Source organism: Mirounga angustirostris, unplaced genomic scaffold (genome assembly GCF_029215605.1).
Source record: "Mirounga angustirostris isolate CCGP_5_RB_7025 unplaced genomic scaffold, mMirAng1.0.hap1 SCAF_2, whole genome shotgun sequence".
Lineage (NCBI taxonomy): Eukaryota > Metazoa > Chordata > Mammalia > Carnivora > Phocidae > Mirounga > Mirounga angustirostris.
The window spans coordinates 121,543,626-121,567,707 of record NW_026991710.1 but is presented as its reverse complement, the minus strand read 5'-3'; the positions used below and the strand labels follow the sequence as shown (position 1 = coordinate 121,567,707).

At 34.9% G+C, this 24,082-nt stretch overlaps 1 protein-coding gene across 3 annotated transcripts in view; it reads right to left on the bottom strand.

Moving 5' to 3' along the window:
* Positions 1–24,082, bottom strand: part of ABCE1 (ATP binding cassette subfamily E member 1) — a 29,491-nt gene that overhangs the window by 4,698 nt on the left and 711 nt on the right. Inside the window, exons 2-14 of one of the 3 annotated variants that reach the window (XM_064585106.1) lie at positions 18,518–18,647; positions 17,134–17,219; positions 14,286–14,383; positions 13,200–13,317; positions 12,456–12,593; positions 12,242–12,311; positions 11,903–11,999; positions 10,912–11,001; positions 5,708–5,829; positions 2,599–2,820; positions 1,361–1,516; positions 1,143–1,202; positions 983–1,041 (exon numbers count right to left, since the gene is read on the bottom strand). In XM_064585106.1, coding sequence (XP_064441176.1) covers positions 983–1,041; positions 1,143–1,202; positions 1,361–1,516; positions 2,599–2,820; positions 5,708–5,829; positions 10,912–11,001; positions 11,903–11,999; positions 12,242–12,311; positions 12,456–12,593; positions 13,200–13,317; positions 14,286–14,383; positions 17,134–17,219; positions 18,518–18,620 — 1,419 coding nt within the window. In that variant the 5' untranslated portion in view covers positions 18,621–18,647. The remainder of the gene's footprint in view (positions 1–982; positions 1,042–1,142; positions 1,203–1,360; positions 1,517–2,598; positions 2,821–5,707; positions 5,830–10,911; positions 11,002–11,902; positions 12,000–12,241; positions 12,312–12,455; positions 12,594–13,199; positions 13,318–14,285; positions 14,384–17,133; positions 17,220–18,517; positions 18,648–24,082) is intronic. The other 2 variants (XM_064585107.1, XM_045880376.2) reach the window with 2 other exon arrangements.

Sequence of the window (24,082 nt, the reverse complement as noted above, 5' to 3'; positions counted from 1 at the left end):
AATAGGCCTAACTAAGTGGTACTGAGTACAAATACTATACTTTCAATTTCATGGCTATACCACACTGTTTATCCATTTATCAGCTGATGGACATTGAGGTGGTTTTCTACTTTCTGGCTATTATGAAAAATGCATTTGTGTGCAAATTTTTGTGTTGAGACAGGTCTTCATTTTTCCCGGGTATGTATCTAGGAGTGGAAACGCTGGTTCATATGTAACTCTATATTAATCATATGAGGAACTGCCAAGTTTCTTTTTAAGGTGGCTCTTACCATTTTACACTCCCATCAGCAATGCATGAGGTTCCAATTTATCCACATCCTCACCAATACTTGTTCCTGACTTTTTAAGTCATCCTAGTGGGTGTGCAGTATCTCACTGTAGTTTTATTTGCATTTCCCTAATGACTAACGGTGCTGAGCATCTTTACACATGCTTATTTGGCCATTTGTACTTTTCTTTGGGGAAAAAAAAAAGTCTATTCAAATCCTTTTGCCCATTTTTAAACTGAGTTGTAACAGTTCTTTATATAATCTGGATATAAGTACCTTATTAAATTGCGAAAGTGTTCTATCTTGTAGGTGGCCTTTTACTTTCTTGACGGTGTTATACGCAGCACAAAACACATTAAATTGCTGTTGTTGGGTTTTTTTTTTTTTTTTAAAGTTAAGTTCTACACCCAACATGAGGCTTGAACTTATGACCCCAAGATAAAGAGTAACATGTTCCACTGACTGAGCCAGCCAGGTGCCCCCACATTAGGTTTCTATTTTGGAAAAAGATGTCAAACAGATTTTAAAAACATTTCCTACCAGTGGAAATGAATCAAGGACTGATGTCTTAATACTCTTCCTTCGCCACTTTTTGGTAAAACTATACAGAAAATAATTTGAAGAATTCCGATACAGTGAAAGATTAAAGCTATAGGCGTGTGTGTGTATAAACTTTCCTTTAATGACCAAATAACAGAATCATAACTCACAGTTGATTTGGGACTGATTTTCTGTGGCTTATAACTGACATTCAGAACTGGCACTTCTCCTGCAAAATAATGCAAATAAAGAAGACAATGAAAATTACCCGTATCTTCAAAGTTTCCTATGTGTGACAGGGTAAAAACAGTCAACAATATACAACAGTACCTCCTTCATCAGGCTTAAGTCTTCCAGCAAGCATTCTGATAAATGTCGTTTTACCAGTACCTGCCAACACAATATATAACAAATGGACTTGAAAGATGCTTCACATTTATAGTAACTCACTATGTACACTCCTGGATTTTAGTAAGAAATTAGTTTTAAAGATATACACTGACACTAGTGAATTCTGAAGGTTAGACAGAAAAATACTTAAAACTTTCATGATTCGGGGTGTCTGGGTGGCTCAGTCGTTAAACGTCTGCCTTCGGCTCGGGTCATGATCCCGGGGTCCTGGGACAGAGTCCAGCACTGGGCTCCCTGCCCAGCAGGAAGCCTGCTTCTCCCTCTCCCACTCCTCGTGCTTGTATTCCCTCTCTCTGTCAAATAAATAAATAAAATCTTAAAAAAAAAACCAAAAAGACTTTCATGATTCACCTCTAAAGTATCATTTGAAACTAAATTGGGAGGAAGATAGACTAATAAATCTTATTAATAACCATCTTAATAAATGGTAGATCTGTAAAATACAAGTCTTGGGTTACTTTTTAGAAGACTTATTTAGCTCAAATACCAATACCATTTATTGTTAAGTGGTACAGTATTGTTAAGATTGATGCCATCCTTACAAGTCCGTTTATATGAAATTTTAAGTCAAATGCAAGCCAGTTCAAAATTCCTCCATTAGCTAACGACTGATATATTGCAAAATCCTCCTAGGGAATTTCTACAGATTTATAAGCTGAATACAATTCAAATCTTTTTTTTTTAAATCTTGAAAGCAATACCAGACATTTGGTACTCAAATTCAACTCACAGCTCTATTTATGACAGCAATGTAATATTGAAAATTCAGGTAATACAACTATTTACAAAGACAGACTAGCCTGAATTTAAAATGAGAGCTCAAATGGAGAAATGCAAACAAAAATTTTAAACTAGATTGTTTCTGAATTATCTGTTTTATCCTTTCTCATCTAAGATGAATAAATGTCCTATCAATTTATACACAGAAAAACTAGCTTGGAAAAAAAAAAATCTTTTTTTTTTTTTTTTAATATTTTATTTATTTATTTGACAGAGAGAGAGAGAGCACAAGCAGAGTAAGTGGCAGGCAGAGGGAGAAGCAGGCTTCCCGGTGAGCAGGGAGCCCGATGTGGGGCTCGATCCCAGGACCCTGGGATCATAACCTGAGCTGAAGGCAGCCGCTTAACTGACTGAGCCACCCAAGCGCCCCAAAAATCTTATTTTCACTACAGGTTATTAAACAAAATATATAAAATATAAACTTGACTGAATGACTATTAAATCCGACAACATCACAAAATGTGAACTACACTGAGAAATGTATGGATTCAGCCTAGCTCCAGACCTATAACCGAGTCAAAGATTTTCATGGAGTAGTTAAAACTAAGTTACTGAATAAACAGATTTTCAAATAAAGGAAATAAGGAAAACTTACCATTTTCCCCCAACATCACCATGATTTCAGAATCTGTAAACTCTCCAGCTACAATTGCTAGCTCAAACTCTCCCATCTTTTTCTTCATTCCAGGATATTTATACATACACATCTTTTTAACTTCTTCTTCATTTGCTGTCTCAGCCACTTTAAAAACAAGTGATGCATCTCTGAATCTCAAGTTTTCTGTCGGAACGTAGCCATCCAAAAAAATGTTTATGCCTGTTGGAAAGTCATTGACAACAGATTAGTAAAGATTAACTAAAGACTAGTTTTTCTCCACAGCAAGAAATTACCATATAAAAGCAAATCCCTTGGGGCGCCTGGGTGGCTCAGTTGGTTAAGCGGCTGCCTTCCGCTCAGGTCATGATCCTGGAGTCCCAGGATCGAGTCCCGCATCGGGCTCCCTGCTCGGCGGGGAGTCTGCTTCTCCCTCTGACCCTCCCCTGTCTCATGCTCTCTCTCTCTCTATCTCATTCTCTCTCTCAAATAAATTAATAAAAAAAAATCTTAAAAAAAAAAAAAAAAAACCCAAATCCCTAGGCTCTCTTGGGAGCAATTTAAGCACAGATTTCAAATTTCTGTGGATTTGTGGTAACATGCAGTGATAACATGGTGTTTTATGTATCTAATGCAAGTTGAAATAACCTATGCATATATATGTGCCTATGTACGCAAAGCGTATCTTTTCATTATGATGTGATTTTTATAAGATTTTTTTCCATTAGGTTTTATGCAAAAGAATATGGTGCCATTTCTGCTGTATTTTTAAATCAAAACTTGCAATTTTTCTGAAAAAATGACAAGTAGTTAAAAATGGAATATTTTCACAGACTGACATAAAATGATATAGTCTGGGGAATAATTTTTTAAATAAATAAGTTATTAGTATACATTTTCACATGAGATCTAGATACCACAAACTGAAGTTATAATACATACTGAATTTTTTCAGATTAATTCTGCAGTCTGAACGGACTTCATTTAACATTTTTTTGTCTTCACCGTACAAAAATAAACATCTAAACAGATTTTAATAACTGAAAGAAAATATATTGTACATGAGAATCCCTCCATAGTAAAACTGTTAAGATCCACAATGGCAAACACAGAAAGGAAAAAGTGGGTTATTTGGAAAAAATGAAAAGATCTGTTTCAGTGTTTCCTATACTTAAGATAATAAGAGAAAGACAGTAGCTCAAGCCTGGAAGGTCTTGAAAGAAAGCCTAAGGATGTTACTCATCGCCTCTGGAATTGAGAGGGGGTCTGTAGCCTCAGCCTAGAACACAGGTTTTCAGTATTTGCTGAAAGAACAAATCGATAGATTCTGCCAAAAGCATGGTTTTTTTTGGTCTTAAAACTACTTAAAAATGATAAATGTGAGGATAAAAAAAATTAAAACCAAAAATTAGATAGGAACATAATGTGAAGGAAACCTTAGTGGCCATTTAATCCAGATACCTAATTTATCAGGCAAGGGAATGAAGGCTCAGAAAAGTGTGACTGTGCAAAAAACCATTAACCAGCCTTTCCATCTCTGCTCTAATGTTTGTCTTGTCAATTTAAGACAGTTCAAGCTATAACTGTCTTTACAGCTATAGAGTCCAGAGAGAGCTTTTACATGTATGTATGGCATTAATTTCAGTATATTCATGGAAAGCAGAAAATAAGTTTTAATTTACTTGAATTGTTTTAACAGATGGGGAGCATCAAAAACTTCACCAGGAACCATTTCTTAAGTGGCGTAGCTTTTAGACATGGCATTTATAACTAGAATTGTGAAGAGTGAATGCCAGCTGCTTACATCATTATCAACACAATTTGGGACCTACTACATGGTATAGAGTAGGTACTCAATAAGTACTTGCTAAATTGAGAATAAAAAATTCCTTTTTATATCCTCTCTTAAGACTATTGGAAAGAAAACTGGGCAATCTCACAACTTTTCCTTTAACATATGCATATATTTATATCAAATGTACAAACAGATAAGTGACAGCAATTCCTTCATCTTATCTCAACCGAAAAACTTTATGTACTTTTATAAACTAAAAATTAGCTACAACTGCCTTTTTATGCAAAGTGTATGATGCAATATAAATTTCTTTTTCCAAAAGTTTCTTAGGTATCTCAAAAATTATCTCTTTGAAGAGATCACTTTCAAAAAAAAAGGGAGCCTGCTCAACCTAAAGACTACATGAATAATTATTCTTGTAAAATATGGTATTTTTTTCAAAGTATGAACTAGGTAGTCCTTTTGGGTGTTCCTAATTGTTCTAGGTTGTCAGCTGAAGGCACACCTAGAGAGATGAAATATAAAGTAAAAGAGGAGGAAGAAATCACTGGAAGGAAATGGCAAAGAAATTAAAAGGAAAAAGGCATACCAGATAGAGAATGCACTGACATTTGTTTCAGGAGCCACTTAGTGGTAGGTTAGTTTTTACTTTTGCCTAACTTGCTTAGGTAGAGAAGAGACATGGAAAAGAGAGGCCAGAGAGTCCCTCTTTCCTGAAAGTAGAAGGAATAAATGAAAATATACTTACTAAGCTATTTTATTAGACTGTGAGTTACTTATTAAACCATACTTAGTAAGCTATCTTATTTTAATATACTTATTAAACTATCTTATTAGGCTTTTAGATCGTCTTAGTTCTATAAACTTAGAATACAGATTACGATAAACTTGAAACATGAAAGCAAGATGGGCACTAAATAAATTTTAAGGGCTTCACTACTGGTATTGGCCTTTCAAAGATAAAGATGACAAATACTACAATGATGCTGTAGAAGCCAAAATATAATAAAAACATTTAAGATCGCAAAGAGTGGAACTGAGAAAGCATTTCTACCCCCTCCAATAGAAAATTCTCCAAAATGAAATGTTCTGAATAACAACTGATGGATACAACCTCATATATATACACACACACACACACACACACACACACACACACACACACTCTGTTGAGTGATTAAATTCCATTAAAATTGGAGTTTTGAATAAATTATCAGAGCAACACATAACTATTTAATATCAACAATAATACATTTTCTAAGCATTAGAGTGAAAGAATACATACAGCATTGTGGAAATAGTTTTTTAAGTTACCTTCTCTTACACTAAAAGGCATAGTGACAACACCATAAGCACTTGGTACGCCATATAAACAGCAGATGAAGTCAGAGAGATAGTCTAATACACTTAGATCATGCTCCACCACAATGATATATCTGCAAATCAATATAGATTTTTATTTTTAAATGTAACATACCATATAATGAAATTAAAATTATATTTAATTACAATTTAAACTCTTAGAACAGTGTAAATGTCAGAAAAACAGATACGTTAAAAAAAAATTAAATGTAGAGACAATACTAAACAAAAGCCTTAAAACATTTTCTTTAAAATAAGACTCATTATCTTCCATTTCAAATTGTTTTCCTAAACTAAAAGGAAGGGGGACAAAATTAACAGGAAACAATTTATGGATACATGAAATAAATGTGTTTTGCCAATAAAGAACACATTTTTAAATAAATTTTACCAAGCAGAAACAGTTACAGTAGATTTAAACCTGATGTAGCCTAAACTATTACGCTATTCCTCTCACAGATTAAGCTGTCCCTTATGCTAGCTGTAGCTGTCCTGTCCCATATGCTAGCTGTAGAAGGGGATGCAGAGAATAATATGACAGGAAGCTTAACTGGAGAATTTTCCATTTAGCTGGGGAAAACAAGGGATAGACACAAAACATTACCAAAAAACTACACAGGCAAGTATGTTCTCTAGATATAAAATCCACTGAAGGTCAGAAAGGAAAAAGGTGTGTACTGGAGTACTATGTGAGTGGGATGGGACAGGACATGACTTTTGAAGTGGGAGGTAACAGTACTGCTAGTGTACAAACTACCGGCAAAAAACAGTCATGAAACTTTTATGCAGCACTTTATTCCTATTCGAGTTAGTTCAAAATGTTAAAAAAGCAATGTCCTACAGACACCTCAAATTCCAACTTAATTTGTTTCCTGTACAAATATTCTCCATATTTGTATTAATGGAATCGTTACTCCTGTAAAAAAAAAACAACTAATTTTATTCCCAATGACATACTGTTTAAATTGTCAAGTCTGTCAACTCTTTCCCAACAATGTCTTGTGTGTTCATTTCATCCCTTTCTTTTTCTGCCTAAACTCTAGTTCAGGGTCTCAGATTTCTTTCAAGATTGCTACAGACTTTTAACAAACATTTTTTCCAGGTTCCCAGATATGGCTCTCAGTTGCAAATAAACAAATTAACATCCTGAGACTTGCTTTCAAGACTTTCCAAAACTTCAGGTACTATTTCTCTTCATGTATGTATAAGGCACACTGAAAAATGGATCTTTCATTGTTTCCTGATCAATCCACTTTTCCATTTCTATGTGTCTAAGGACTGTTCCTTCTCCTAAATGGTCTCTTGTCTAAATCCTCACCTGTTGAAATCTTACTCAACCCTGTAAGGTCCATCACAAATTCTACCTACTGTAGGAAACACCTCTCCTAATATGCAAATGACCTTTCCCCAACTCTTGACCCTTTCTAATTCTGAACTGATACTTAGATTTTATTATTTTTGAGTATTTCTACAACTTGTCCCTAAATTTTATGAAGTGAGACTATATAGTACATTTTAGCACCTCTATAATTTTTAGTCTTGTGATATGTACCAAAGAGATGTTTAATAAGTCTGCTGAATGACAAAATGAAGAATTTGGACTTATGCTAATTGGCAATGGGGGAAAATGGTAGGTTCTTAAATAGCATTGTCCAGTAGAACTTTCTATGGTTATGAAAACGTTCTAGTGTCCATATACGGTACCAAGTAGCTACTTGGAATGTGGAGCACATGGAATGTGAGTAGTCTGACTTAAGGAATGAATTTTTAATTTCAATTAAAATTAAAATAGCAACATATGGCTAGAGGATACGAATAAAAGAATAAGAAAAAAACATTTTAGATTAATCTGGCAAGAAGAACCAGACTTTTTAAAGGAGGCTATTAAGCAATCTAGGTATCAGGTGGTAAAAGGAATGAAAAAAAAAAATAGGGACAATTTTAATTATGAAAAGAAAATATTAAAAAGTTTTCGGGGTGTCTGGGTGGCTCAGTTGGTTAAACGTCTGCCTTCAGCTCATGTCATGATCCCAGGGTCCTGGAATCAAACCCTGCATCTGACTCCCTGCTCAGGAGGGAGTCTGCTTCTCCCTTTCCCACTCCCCCTGCTTATGCTCTATCAAATAAATAAAAATCTTAAAAAAAAAATTTTTTTTCCCTACCACACTGGTAGTAAGAAGCATCAATAAAAATGGCAAATCACGTAAGTGAGCCAATACTCATCCTGCCTTGGTATCTTTGTTGGCAATGTTCCATTATCTGGAATAACTATCTACTTTTTAGCACTAAAATTTTCATGACTCAGTGTAAGGCAGCATAGTATCATCTAGGGGCTTTTAATTTGCTTTGAAAAGAAGAAAAAAACCAGGTCACACCTTCTGATACCGCTACCTTTAGGTGGAGCTTACATAGAGGTCCAAAATGTAAAAAAGATTTAGGTGAGCCACTCTATTTTCTGAGGGTTTGGAAAAAAACAAATCTGCAACATAATGAGAAATCTATGCTGTGAAATTCCTACAATTAATTTTGGGTTACCTGCTGGTTTTTAATCTTACCAAAGATGTTCTTGGAGGCCAAATGCTAAAAAATCTTGCGTATTAGTGTCCTTTCTCCAATCCATGCTCTATTTCTTGTTTTAAGAACATGATCTCTGAAATCTTTTTACAGCATTAAGACTGAACATTGCCTTGACATGTCACAGAATTTCAGGATGCACAGACTTCTTATCACTTTTTTCATCAGTCTATCACTTACAAAGAGATTATTTTAATCCTTTATCTATAAATAACACCCAAGACAGTTGTGAAAGTGTCTAATTCAATCATTTTCTTCACTTTGTCAATTTAATTTATTTTGACATGTTATCACTATTACAATTATGGTTACTGCCCTCTCAAAATATAGGATTATAGTGATTTGCCTGAACATTTACATATTTTTTAAAATTTTATTTGAGAGAGAGAGAATACCAGTAAGCAGGAGTAGGGGCAGAGGGAGAGGAAGAGAATCCCAAGCAGACTCTGCTGGGTGTGGAGCCTGATGCAGTGCCCGGTCCCATGACCCTGAGATCATGACCTGAGCTGAAACCAAGAGTCGGACACTTAACCGACTGAGCCACCCAGACGCCCCCAGAACATTTACATATTAAGTACATGTCACCTGGTTGCAAATTATTTTCCTTTTAGCTCTTTTTATTATGGTTAGGATGTTATGTGATATTTAAAAAAAATTATGTGTGAAAATAGATATCTATGATTTTCATAATAAGGGTATATAAAAATATTTTATAAAAAGTGGCTAGGGTTGCAAACCACTGGCTTGACTGCTTGTATATTCTTTTCTTTACCAGATTGTGAAGTCTTTGAATACTGGGACTACATGTTATATTCTTATATTCCTTAAAGAGTCTATCATAATGTCCAGGCCTACATATGAAGTGAAAATTATAGCTACTCTTTGACTCAACTAACAATGTCTCTTTATCACTGATATTTTAAGTTTCATTTCAAAGTATTTATGTGGATCATTTGTACCTTTAGCCATGACCTTGCCATGGCTTTATTTCTCAGACTCCTATTAAAATACATGTAAATAGTCTTCTCATTCCATTCTCTAAACCTCCCTCTGAACTCAATCTGAGTTCAATCTCATTCTCAATCTGCTGCATTCTGGTAACTTGCACAGATCAACTTTTCAGGTTTCTAATGCTCTTTTCTGCTGTCCCTAACCTGTGTGAGCTGTCCACTGAGCTTTTAATGTCACAGGTGCACTTTCAATTTCTAAATCTGTTTGTGTTTTTTGAATATTTACCTATTGCCTTTTCGTGGTACCATATTCCTACGATTTTGTATCCTTTTATGTTTTTTATTTTAGATACTATTATTTTATAGTTTCTTTGAGAATGTCACCTGAGACATTCTTAAAGGTCTAGTCCTGTTGTCTGTTGTGCCTACTGATTAATTTGCAGATGGTTTCCTAGTATTATTTGGATCATGAGTCTTTACTTGTAGGAATCCTGTATGACTGACTAGGGTTGCGGGCATATCCCTGCAAAGTGGTTTTGTATTTGCTTCTGCTAGGTACCATAGGACTAAATTCTAGGACCCTCTTTTTATGTTACTTTCTTACTGTGATGAGTTTAGACTCCCGTGATTATATAAATTTTAATTCCATATCCATGTGAGCTGCTGGTCAATGAATATATTTGAAGGGGAGCCATCCCTCTATTCTCAGTGAGCTCAGTGAATGAGATATATGCTTCCTTGACATCTCCACATGCTTGTGTTTTGCTGATAAAGCAGTTCTTTGAGAGTCCTGGCATTTTATGTGATACTCCAATACACAAGGCTTTGTTTCCTGCTCACGAGTGGTTGTTAAAGCCCAAGACCTATTATAGATGAGCAACATCCCTCAGGAAACCCATATCTTGGTCTCTTCTCTTTATGGTTCTCTCTTTGGTTTTTACCCTAGGGATTTCTCCTGCATTCTTATACTGGCTGTGTATTTAATCAGTCACTGATAGAAAGAGGCATAGAAAATGCTACACAGGAAAAGATCCCTGGGTTTTGGCCATAGCTTTGCCACATAGTAAATTTGTAACCTAGAACAAATAACCACCATTTCTGACCTTAAACTTCTTCATCTACAAAATGGGAGTACCACCTAAAGAGTCTAACAAAAAGATTACTATGAGGCTCAAAGGAGAGAATGGATTTAAAATTTCTGCAAATTACAAAAGTACCCCATAAACACAGGGTGTTGTGATTACTTAATGGGTTAAGTAAGATCCTAAACAACCAGAGTTACTCTGGTGAGCCTTATAATGTTCTAAATTTTGTGTGTCTGAGTGACTTCTCCATTTGAGGATCTGGTAAAAGCTAATGACCTGCCTCCCAGAAATCCATACAGAGATGCCAGAACTTTCATATCATTTCAGAGTATCTCTAGGCTACCTGGAGACAGGCATGGTAGTAAAGAAATCTTGCATTAAGACCCTCTGTTCTAGATAGAGGAAGATAATTTCAAGTGGTAGCTCTAAATAACTGAAACAGAAAACATACACATGTATATGACATTGCGGATCCCAGTGTTAATCTTTAGAAATTTGTATAACTCCCCAATTAAAATAAGAGAGACATATACAAATCTGTACTTACCTATCTGGATTTATTAGAGATCGTATAGTGATAGCAGCCTTTAAACGCTGCTTGACATCTAGGTAACTAGAAGGTTCATCAAACATGAAACTATGAAGAAGAAAAGCAAATATAATAATTTGCAAGACATATAATTCTCTCTTACATGATATTTTAAATCCCTGTAATATGGTTTCTGATTTAACAACAATCCCCTCTTACACTAAAGAGGAGTCCACTGCATGAGGGTAAGAACTTCTGTACTCTGTTCAAAAGTAAAAAGACGAAAAAAAATTATGAAAGCAGGGCTGCCTATCAAGCCTGGGGAGAGACTCTCAGCTTAGGCTAACTTACACATTATTATCTCCTCATGAAAGATATTCTGATATAGTCTGAAGTAATTCAGAGAGGTTTCTCTTGATTAGCTAAAATCAGATGCATTAAAACAAGTAAGTTTTTGAAAAGGAGGGCACCGCAGAGAATTATAGAATACTCTGTGCAAAAGACCTAGCCTGCATTGGATGCCAGAGTAGAAATGTGGAAAAAGATGGGAGCAAAAAGTATCTGGGAGAAGAGAGGCACCAGAAAGTAGGAAACAAACTCCTTCTTCCTTTCTCTCTCTCTCACATGGCATGCCACCCTTTTTAGGGTAACCTAAAAGACCTCATATTCTACTTGAGGTATTTAAAAAAAACTTGTTGGCCTGGTTGTTTAAAAAAAAAAATCTTTTTATGTATAAATATAGTGTAAATAATAAGCAACTGATTATATTAAAAAGTGCTGCAACCGTAAGTTGTAAAGTACTTATCTAAATAAATGAGTTAGTCTCTCCTTGCGGGAGTAACAGGGAATGGGCAATGGGTGCACAACTGCTTCCATATCTTACCTCAGAAGGAGAACCTTAGATATTATTTCTGTTAATTTCTCTCAAAAGCACGGCTTTATTAGCAGTATTATAAATAAAAACTCTAAAATAAGGATTAAGATATACAAAAGGTGTAAAGCAACCTACATATCAGCTTTCTGTATGCAAACGACAGCACAAGCAAATCTCTGCAACTCTCCTCCTGAAAGATCTTCAACATTTCGTTCTTTTAGATGGGTTAAATCTACAAAGAACATAGACACTGTGTTCAATGTTCTAAGTTTTATTTTACCTTTCTAGGCAAAATGTATATTGTACATCATTCTGAGTGTGAATGATAACTCAGTTGAAAATTGTGTTAACAAAGAATGTAAATACAATTACTAGAAATTTTCCCATTTATTTCAGCAATCTGTATAAAAGGTATCTGTCTTTATGAGTTAAGTTCAGGGCCTATTAAAACATATACACAAAATAAACACTTACCAAGCTGTTGACATACAATTGCTTGTGTCTTTGTTTCATCCTTTCGGTCCAAAATAGACCCCACTGTCCCCTGTCGTAATATACCAGAAATAGTTAACTACTATTTTTCTTCAATATTAAAATGAGTTACAAAGTAAACCACGTTTAGTTGATACATCTCTGATACTTCCACAAATATGTATAACACATAAATTCCTCCTAAAGAGTAACTGACCTTTGCAGCCTTGGGAATCTGGTCTACATACTGAGGTTTGATAATAGCTTTTAAGTCATCTTCTAGAATCTTGGTAAAGTAATTTTGCAATTCGGATCCACGGAAGTAAGTCAAAATTTCTTGCCAATCAGGTGGATCCTAGAAATATAATTATTTGAATTTAATAATACACAATAATGCAAAAAGGATGACTTATACAGTTGACTCCTGAACAATATGGGTGAATTTTTTTTGATAATTACAGTAAAGTACCGTAAATATATTTTCTCTTCCTTGTGATTTACTCAGTAACATCTTTTCTCTAGCTGACTTTACCATAAGAATACAGTATATAATACATATATGAAATGTGTAATTGACGGTTCTTGCTAAGGCTTCTGATCAACAGTAGGCTATTAATAGTTAAGTTTTTGGGAAGTCAAAAGTTATATACAGACTTTCAAACGTATGTGCGGGGGTCAGCACAAATAACACCCGCACTTTGGTTCAAGGGTCAACTTTATATCCAAATAGAATCCTCTGGCATCTAAAGTTTAGATGGCTAACAGTTAAGGGAAACTCAGATTTGTCAGTTAAGAAGATTAACAGATCTTAATTAAAAAGGAGTTTCATCTATATATAGTTTCTCAGCATTAATTAATGAATAATGTTGAAAATAAGGATATTAAAAAAAATTATATCCTCTCCTTCAAAGTCGCATAAAACTGACCTAAAGTATTCATATTCATAAGGTGGTATACATACGTCATACTTTCCAAGATTTGGCTTTTGCTTTCCTGCTAAAATTTTTAAAGCAGTTGACTTTCCAATTCCATTAGTTCCAACTAATCCCAAAACTTCACCTGGACGAGGAATAGGCAACCTGTCATAAGTATACAAAAAAATAATAAAACAGGACTTAGGTAGAAAAAGCCACATATTAGGATCATGTATTTTAATGCACGTGCACTCCACACACATCCATTAATAAGCTAAGAGATATATGCCAGATATTATTGAGCTAAGAGATATATGCCAGATATTATTGGCTATTAGAAAAAAAAACAGCCAAGATTAACTAAACTGTTAATTGTTAGAAATGCATCCATGACCAATATTACTCCAAATTTTATTTTTCAATTTTCATTCAAGTCCATTCTAAAGTACTTCTCCTTTACATATAAGGCTAAGTTTTAATGTATAACCAAATGCTTTGGTACGAAATTGCATAGCAAGTGCAACCTCACACTGTTTTGTTTTTTTTTTTTTGGGGGGGGGGGGCCTGCCATTTACTTACAAGGAGAAAAGTGCCACATGAACCAGAAATATTCCACTTCATTCTCCCTGTTGCAGTAGGCTCTTTAAAGCTGGCAGGTTGAGAAATACCTTTTTATTAGTAAATCTAGACTCCCAGATTCAAAATATCAGTGTTCAGCGTAATATTCTCTGTAGATGAGATTCATGGATAGAGAATAAGTTCCCTTAAAAGTTATTTTGGGGATAAGGGTATTATTAACAATAGAGATTCTCAACCTCACTTGTATATTTGAATCACCTGGGAGCTTTTACAACTTACTGAGGTCTAGATTTTGTATCTGGGGATATGGGTAATTCAACGGGGCTGAAACCGAGGTATTAGTTTAAAAAAAAAAAAAAAAAAATCCCAGGTAATTCTAATGTTAGCCAGAATGAACCACTGACATATACAGTTTGATTCTGTATGATGTTATAGTTTTGCATTTCTCTTTAGTGGATGGTTAATATCTTTCCCCATTTTTATATTTCTCTGAAAATTCCAAATGTATTTTACTTTTGACCGAAGGAAAGAGGAATGTTGACTTGAAAATATACCTGTGAAGTTTGAAGGCATTGGCACAATATCGATGTGTTGTTTCTTTTTCCAAGTTGCTTGGTAAATTGACAATTGATAAGGCGCCAAAGGGGCATTTCTGTTATTTAAAGTAAAGAATTTTGTGTTAATTTTTAGAAATACACATATGACTGGGGCGCCTGGGTGGCTCAGTCGGTTAAGCATCCGACTCTTGATTTCGGCTCAGGTCATGATCTCAGGATCGTGGGATAGAGCCCCAAGTGAGGTTCCACGCTAAATGGGGAGTCTGCTTGAGATTTTCTTCCTCTGCCCTCCCCCCACTCAGGTGCGCTCTAAAATAAATGAATACATCTTTTTAAAAAAAATATATCTATATGACTAAAATGGATACATTAAGAATTTTTTATAAGCAATCTTCCAAATGTAGGAATTATGGGTCACCTGGCTGGCTCAGCTGGGAAAGCATGCGACTCTTGATCTTGGGGTCATGAGTTCAAGCCCAACATTGGCTGTAGATATTAAAAAAAAACTTAAAAAACAAAAACAAAAACAAAAACAAAACCCACCCAAATGTGGGAATTTCACAAAGATCTAAAATATTGCTTCACTTTCTTATTTACTTAAAAAATAAAAGTTGGGGTGCCTGGGTGGCTCAGTCGTTAAGCATCTGCCTTCGGCTCAGGTCATGATTCCAGGGTCCTGGGATCGAGTCCCACATCGGGCTCCCTGCTCAGCGGGAAGCCTGCTTCTCCCTCTCCCACTCCCCCCTGCTTGTGTTCCCTCTCTCGCTGTGTCTCTCTCTGTCAAATAAATAAAATCTTTAAAAAAAAATAAATAAATAAAAGTTAAGTTCTTTGAAGGCAAGAATCATATTAGCTAATTTTCTCCCTTAGTGACTGGCATATTTTTAGACTTCTAATATGTTTTTAATACTTACTGAAAAACCTTACAAAAATTGAGGGGTTTTTTTCCCCTCTGTGTGTTTTTTAACATTATTAGATGAAGCTAAGAGGCAAGATAAAACATGGTTACTGAGTATACCATTCCATATTCAGTTGATGACAGATGCCCTCTCACTATTTCCTTCTTCCTGTCTTTGTATGCTTGCTTTTCTACTTTGTAGAGTCCTTTAAGGTCTTTATGGTTAAGGTTTAGTCCTTTATGGATTGTACCTTTTTTGGGTCTATTTATGTCCCATCATCAGCTAGCATAATATTTGCACAGAGCAAGGATTAATGTCTTTCCATTGTGGTTTTTAACCATCTCATATGAAAAAGATGCTTTATATTCCAATTGAGTAAATTCACATTAAAAAAATTAATTCATTAATTAATTCAAATAACAGTTTATCAATCAGATAAATGTCCAAGAAACAAGAATGGCAAGAACTGGAAGGTTATTTAAGAGCAGCAATGTGACTAGAAAAATTTCTCAGAGAAATTTATAAAGGTACATCCAAACAATAAAACCCCAGATTAGAGATCTGTTTAGCAGAACGGTTCAAAGATCTGAGGGGATCAATTCAAAAGCCTCTGTAGATAAAGATTTCAGTGAATTCCCATTTTATAAGTTATAAGAACACAGAGAATTAAAAAAATAATTCTTGTATTCTAACAATGTAATTACCACCCTCTAACCAAAACTATTAATTCTTCTTCACACAAGATAGTTTTCTGCCAATGGAGTTACCTCCATTTACAGAAATTTTCTATTATTGTATCAATGTACATAAAATGTTTATAGGCTGAAAAGTAATCTAAGCTTCCTTAAATCTACAAGAAAAAAAATCCATACTGTTTCATCTATGAGGTACATTTTGTAAGTATTTTAGGGCTCAAGGGGTATATACTACCCCCACCCCCAAACAGATTCATCACATCAGTATCTTTTCAGCCACTGAAGTATACCCCAAAATTTGAGATCTCATTTTTCTATAGCAGTAAAGAAGAAAACAGAGTAGAAGATAATATATTGTTCAAAATCAGATCTCCAGCACCCGCAACATTGACAGGCATATAACAAGAGATTAGTAAATGTTTGCTGGCAGGAATGTTTCCTGATTATATTTTCAAAACAAGAGAAAACACTTTTAGATACCAATGAAATCTTTCTGGATACTTAACTAAGGATTCAGAAACAAATGTAAAATACACATAAACCTTATTAGAATCAGTTAACAGGGTGGTATCCATACTCTGGTAAAGTTCCTTTCTAAAAATATTATCTACAAATAAAAATACCTAAAATAAGAATTTAACGTACTGGTTCTTAAATATTGTTTATGAACTAAATTTGGAAATCTTTCATTTTAAAGTTAAAAGCCCTAACCAAACTATTCAATGCAACAAAAACTAACCGAGGTATTTTGAAAAATTACACTACTGTGATAACTGCAACAGAAGAAATGTATAATATAGCAGAAGCATTTAAGGATTAGGTTAAATTCAAACAATTTTGGCTGTATGCATTTAGGTATGATTTAAAGTTAAATACAGACTTGAAGGAACTGCATGTAATATGACTCACACTTTTTGTATTTATATTTCCAAGTACTTGTAAAGACATGGGAAAGAATGTCCTCATAAAAGGGTGAGAAAAAAAGGGGGTGAAAAAAGAGAAATTAATTTTGGTTGGAAATGGCTTTCCAAAGTTGAGTACGGCAAGGATAACTTTTACATAGGGTGGTTTAGTTACTTCAAAAAGCAACAATATTAAATATTAGATCATTGACAGAACACCATTTTCCTAAATTTACATTTTTAATTCACTGCTTTACATTTTGCTTCTTTAAAAATAGTTATAATGTATTCAGAATTTTCTGACTTCTTCAGGTTCCAAATTTGATCCCATAAATAAAATATCACTTACCTTAATACAAATACCACAACCAATACAAAGGGTTTCAGAAATCCATGCTATTTTGCTCTGGGGTGTAACCTCTATGCATAATTTTCCTGGCAAAGAAAAAGAGAGTTACATTATTTTCCTTGGCATTCTAATTTTCTCAACATTGTTATTTAGGTAATTCTGGTTCCAAATCTCCATACAGAAGCAGATTTTCAAAAACAAAGGCCACACAAAGAAATACAATTGAGACAACATCCTAAAAAAAATCAGTGTTTTGTGGGGATTAATTATAATTAGTATACATTAATTTACTACTGGGGAAGAAAATATGCTCATAAAACTATGGCAGATCCTGAAAGCTTTATTTTTTAATTTTTTTAAAAGTTTATTTAAGTAATCTTTACCCCCACTGTGGGGCTCAAACTCATGACCCCGGGATCAAGAGTTGCATGCTCTTCTGAGCCAGACCGGTGCTCCCATAACAGTTTTATTTTTAAGCTGTCTGACCTGAATATTTAATTCACAATATATGCCTTGGAAATGGTAATGTAGAGAAAGGAATATAATACATTAGCTAAATCAGTGATACTCCGAAAAGGTATGTAGTCATTCAATATACACACGAAATTAAACTTGACATTAGGGATATTAATAATGGAATTTCTAAATAGCATGGTAGAATATAATAGATGACATCTAAAGTTTCTTTTAAGATTCAAAAAGCTTGGGCGCCTGGTGGCTCAGTTGGTTAAGCGACTGCCTTCGGCTCAGGTCATGATCCTGGAGTCCCAGGATCGAGTCCCACATTGGGCTCCCTGCTCAGCACGGATCTGCTTCTCCCTCTGACCCTCCCCCCTCTCATGTGCTCTCTCTCTCTCAAATAAATAAATAAAATCTTAAAAAAAAAAAAAAAGAAAAAAAAGATTCAAAAAGCTTATACCTCACTAATACAGTAAAAGTAACAATTACCTTAACGTAACCCTTAAAGACTACCAATAATTCCAGATTGTTTTAAATTTATTTAATCTTGAAAATACAGCAAAAGCTCAAGAATCAGCCATTCTTAGTAAGCTATTCATTCTTGCTTTTTAAAATGAGAATACTATCAAAAACAAATATATTAGTCCTTTCTCCATGACTTAAATTACAGAACTTTCCTAGAACAGTAAGAATCTCGGTAGTCAAAATGAACTTTAAAAAATACTGATAAAAATACGTTATTCTACCATTAACAAAAAGAGATCATTTGGTCACAAAGCAGTAAAAGAAATTTAGAACAAAATCTGGTCTTATCCCTATATTTTAAAGAAACTAATAGGAAAAAAGTATATGCCTAGAGAACTATGAAGCCAATTTATTTCTTTTATCCTTCTCTTATCTTTAAATGATCCACAGAACAGCTTACCCATTCGAACCACAGGGCAACTCTTTTTGCACTCCTGCCGACATTTCTTAGGTTTACATTTGTCATGGTTGACGATAGCAATTCTTGTTAATTTATCCGCCATAATTCTAAGAAAGAATATCCAGCTCTTCTAGTAAAGAAAAATTTACAAAATTATGGCACGGTCAATGCAATTAGTTAAGAGAAATGAGTCACAGGCATTAAATTATCACTATATTCAGATATGATTATCTGTAACTACTAAAAAAACTAGTAAAAGCAATAAAATAATTTAGTAAGGATGAAAACACAGGGCGCCTGGGTGGCTCAGTTGGTTAAGCGACTGCCTTCGGCTCAGGTCATGATCCTGGAGTCCCGGGATCGAGTCCCGCATCGGGCTCCCTGCTCGGCAGGGAGTCTGCTTCTCCCTCTGACCCTCCCTCCTCTCATGTGCTCTCTGTCTCTCTCATTCTCTCTGTCTCAAATAAATAAATAAAATCTTTAAAAAAAACAAAATTTTACATATATACTACTGATCAGAAGATTCATATAAAAAAGAAAAAACATCATTTTCAATGGTCACAAAAAAGAAAAGATCTAGGAATCAAGTTAACAAAAATATATACATGTGAGGAAACTTTCAAACCATAACCGAGAAACATAAAAGACCTGAACAAAACAGAATGACACTGTCTCAGTTTTTATAATATAGAATAGTCAATACCAGAGATTTCAGCCTTCCTCAAATTTACACATTTAATCCAATTTCAAAGAAAAAAAAAAAAAAACAGACAAACCAAAATGAAAGCTCTTATGCAAAAAGAATGGCTAGGAAAAGGAAAAAGAATAAAGGGGATGGGGAAACTATACCTGATGGACAAAAATGATATAATGTCTCCTAACTAATACTGATACCAGTGTGAGACAGTCCAATAAAACAGAATAGGAGCTGATGTGAAAAAGTAATACATAATAAAGATGTCTATTCCCTCCCTCAAATTAAGTATTATTTCATATCTTATTGGACTATTAATGATGCTACTAATGGAAGTTATTATTAAGGTTGTGACCATGATGTTGATTAAAGGGAAAAAATTAAAACTGCATTTCTCTGGGAATTTGTAATATGGCCAAGATGAATTTTATGCTAATAGCATTAATATGAAAAGAAGACTAAGGAACCGTAAGTATAGACTCTGCTCACTTTTAAAGCTTTTATAAGTCTTAATAATTAACAGTGCCATCAATTATGCAACTAAGGTCAAAGTGAACTTATAAATCTTCTATAATATTGGACTTAGTGACAGACATCAATTTTCTCAGAATAGTGATTAAAGTAAGTAATTCCAAAAACTATCTTAAAATTCCAGGTTATTCCAGTATGTAATGGCAGAACCTGAAGCCAAAAGACTACCCACTGACAAAGACAATCTGTTGGCCTTTTCTATCAAGGACTGTGATAATCAATTCTCTTTTTTTTTTTTGACTGACTGCTTCCCTTTGTAGACCTCTGTCTTTCTCACACGCTGCAATACCATTAGGCTTGGAGAGGGATAAGAGAGCATGTTCCTCAGTGTTGCTCCCAGACTATCTTACCTCTCCCTCCTCACTAAAAAGTCAGCTTTTGCCTCTAGATCATCCAACTGCTTTAGTCATTCACTGACCATCAGATCACTCCCTTCCATTTGAGGACTTCTGCCCTTGGCTAATTTTCACTCTCTCTTTTACAGCTCCTGTCATAATTCTTGATTTCAGTATGTTCATAGATGATCTTTCTATTAATAGCCTGTCTTCTTAGTTCAGTAACCTCTCTCCTCCAGTGATCTTTCTTTCACCCTCCCTCAACCCCTCATTCCTTTGGTGAAATCCTTGACCTTCTTATTACCAATAACTGCAATCCTTTTATAACTTCCATTCAAATACCCCATTCTCCAACCGCCACTCCTATCTTTTCAGTTTACCCGTTGTACCCAACAATCCAACAACCCTTTGAACTCCCCCATTCCCTAGACCTATTGTCATTATCTCTTGATTCTACCACATTTCCACTGTCCCTCAGCTCTTGTATCTTCATGTCCCTCTGTACTAGCTAAAATTTTCTTGTCAATCATTTATACCCTTAACTACAATCCTGGTTACATACAACTCTTCACCTGCACACATAAAGCTGAAAATGGGTAGACAAAAAAGCAAAGCCATGCTGACTACTGTCATCTCACGTGAACCCTTATGCCAACCAGCAATCACATTATATATATTTCCACAGTGAAGTCTACTTGCACACTAAAAGACATCTGCTAAGGGGAATATTCTAACAATTCTCTCTCCTGTCTTTCATATCATCAGTTATTCTTTCCATTGGCTCGTTCCTATCAGCATTCAAACATTCTATTATCTGACCCTAACTTTTCCCATTGCTTTCTTTCTCCTTCCTTTTATAGCAAAACTACTTGAAAGAGTTGCCTACGGTCAGTACTCCAAATTTCTATGTATTTTTTCTGGACTCCATTTCAGACTTTAGTGCCCATCATTCCATCAAAACAATTTATCAGGTCATTGCTACTGTATACATGGGTAAAACAATTAGTTAATTAACAGTTAATTTACCTGAACACTTATTGCATCTGACACAAATTACGACTTTTTCCTAAAGATAGAAACCCTTTCTTAACTTGGTTCTGGGACACAGCACTAATCTAGTTTCCCTCCTATTTTCTTGGTCACTTTTCCTCATCTTCTACGCTACTGAAAGTGGAGAGGTGCTCTAATACTTGGTTACATTTTTTATTTAGATTCATTCTCTAAGGTATTCTATTCTGATCTCATGGCTTTACATCCAATTTATATGCTGCTAACTCCCAAATTTCTCTCTCTAGCCAGGATACCTCTCCTAACCTTAAACTTGTATATCTATCGACTACCCAACATCTCTTCCTGAAGGTCTAACACATCTCCCAAATTGAATTCCTGATGTCCCCACCAAAATTTGCTTCTTTAGCAGTCTTGCCCATTCTGTTAAATGACAACTCCAATCTTCCATTTACTCAAGCCAAAATCCTTGAAGTTATCTTTTACATGCCACAACAGCAAATTCTGTCGTATCTACCTTCATAAATCTGACCATTTCTCATCATTCTGGTCTAAGCCACCATTATTTCTTATCGGCCTTACTCTAATAGCTCCCTATCAGGTCTCTCTGCTTTACTCTTACCTCCTTCTACTCTGACTCTTGACAGTTCCTTCTCACTGCAGAAGTCAGGATGATCCTTTTTAAGTGTAAGCCAGGATCATGTCACTCCTCTACTTAAAGTCCTGCAATGGCTTCCCTACTCATTCTGAGTAAAAGCCAAAGTCCTTAAAATAATTAATGAGGTACTGATCAGCCTCTATTACTTTCTGATGTCATCTTCAACTACTCTAGCTCTTGTTCATTTTGCTCCAGCCATACTGGCTCCTTGCTATTCTTAGCACAAGTCAAACATGGTTCTTGCTTTAGGGCCCTGACATTTTCTATTCCCTCTGCCTGTAATGCTATTCCCCCTAGTGAGTTAGAAGGCTCACTACTTCAAGTCTTTAATATTTATTTCTTAGCCTTTTCTAACTATACTACCAAAAAATACACCCAACTGCTTTTCTGTTTTCTTCTTTCCTGATTTGCTTATTCTCTTTAGCTCTTTCTACTATACCACACAGCATATATTTTGTATGTGTGTGTACATATGGTTTATGTACATATTTATCTTGTGTATATACATGTATTTACATACTCTTTCTCTCTACACACAGTATTTTTCCCACCCCAAGTAAAAGATAGTCCATCATGAAGGCAGGGATTTTTTGTCTGTCCAGCCCAGTGGCGAAACTAGTGCCCAGCACATCATAAAAGGTCAGATATTTCTGTTGAATAAATGAGAAAATGAATTTAGATATAGTAAATAATTTCTTATAGGTTATAGTGACTTCAGAAATACTGCCAATATTTCATAGTAACAGCTATCCACTAAAGTATATACTGGAAGAAAAAAAAAAACACCCAAGAGGACACTAAGTATTTATGTAATAAACGGAATTATGGAAACTAAGAGATCCACTCTACCCCCTTAAAACTTTTAAAAACTGGTCCAGTTTTCATAAAGACTAGAAGAGAAAGAAATTAAATGACTTTTGAATTGCTACAAAAAAGCTTTCACTCTAAGTGACAACTCCCTGAAAAGTGAAGTCTTTAGTTATTAAAATACAGCTGGACACCATACAAATTACCTGGTGAATGAATGTCATGAAGTCCCTTCTAGAGAATAAATCTTTTATCACAAACTTGCTGATGCTAAACTTTATTTCTGCCAAACTACTAAAGTGTTTCATCTGATATTTCAAACCATTTTAAAAACCAAGTGACTGAAAGAGATGACTTACAGAAAAATAATAACATACCAGAGATATTAATAAGCTGATTTGTATAAGAAACAGTGATAAATTATAATGCATTTAAGAATAAGGAATATAAATTCTTTGTAGAACTGTTCCTTGTGTGAACAATAATGACTAAATTTGTATATTATTTTCAAGAATTGGGGAGGAGGGATCCCTATTTCTTTTTCAATGAGATACAGCACAGTGAAGCCGCAGGAGGGAGGTAGGGGGTAGTAACAGACTCCTGGAGACCAAGAGGAATTTGAAGATATTTCAGATCTGAAGACAAACTGTTCAAAACAGGTACTCAAACAATGACCCTCACAGTCATTCTTCCAGCTGGGAGTAAAAAAGGAAGTGAGAAGCATTATGGAAAGCATTTTCAGTCTAAGACCAAAATTATTATAACATCATGTGAAAACATTTAAAAGATTGCTGTGAACAAATAACAGCTGGTATCACATAAAATATTCTAACCTATGGTTACGGTAAGTTACTAGTCTTATAAAACATGTAAGTTGGGAGTGGTGCACAACTCTTTGCAGAGTCTTAAACTGAAGACATTTAGAAGGGACACCCAATTAATACTTTTTTTTCCTCTCGGCAATTGTATTAAATGTTCTTCCTAAGAAAATGTTTTTAATGGGCGTAACAAGATTTTTAACACAAAAAAATACCCTTTTGGGACAAATACAGATTAAGAGCCCTTGGTTAACACTGACAAAGCATTATTGTCAGGTAGCTGATAGAGTACGATTATTTTCAGTATATGAGGCAAATGTACTGAGAAACGCAACACAACCGCCACGATCATAAATGCCTAGCTAGCAGTCCCTGTGGAAGAGAAGGTAAAACAACAACAAAAACACCAGCATAACCCCTCCCACACCCCTCCTCATTGTTTTGACAGTTATTTCTCACTCTTATGGACTTTACCACAAAAAAAAAAGTAGGTTTATGTAGTTTATCGGACGTGGGTATTGGCTTTGGCCACCGTGTCTACAAGGTAGGAACTGCTGCGCTCCTCATCTCATGCAGTTTATATAAAGACAGGGAAAACAAGTCACCAAGAAGAAAGTGCCAAGTACTATAAAAGCGCACCAAAAAAGCTACAGTCGTTGAACTGGGAGATTACTTGGGATAACCGAATACACGTTGCTCTATGAGAAAAGTAGA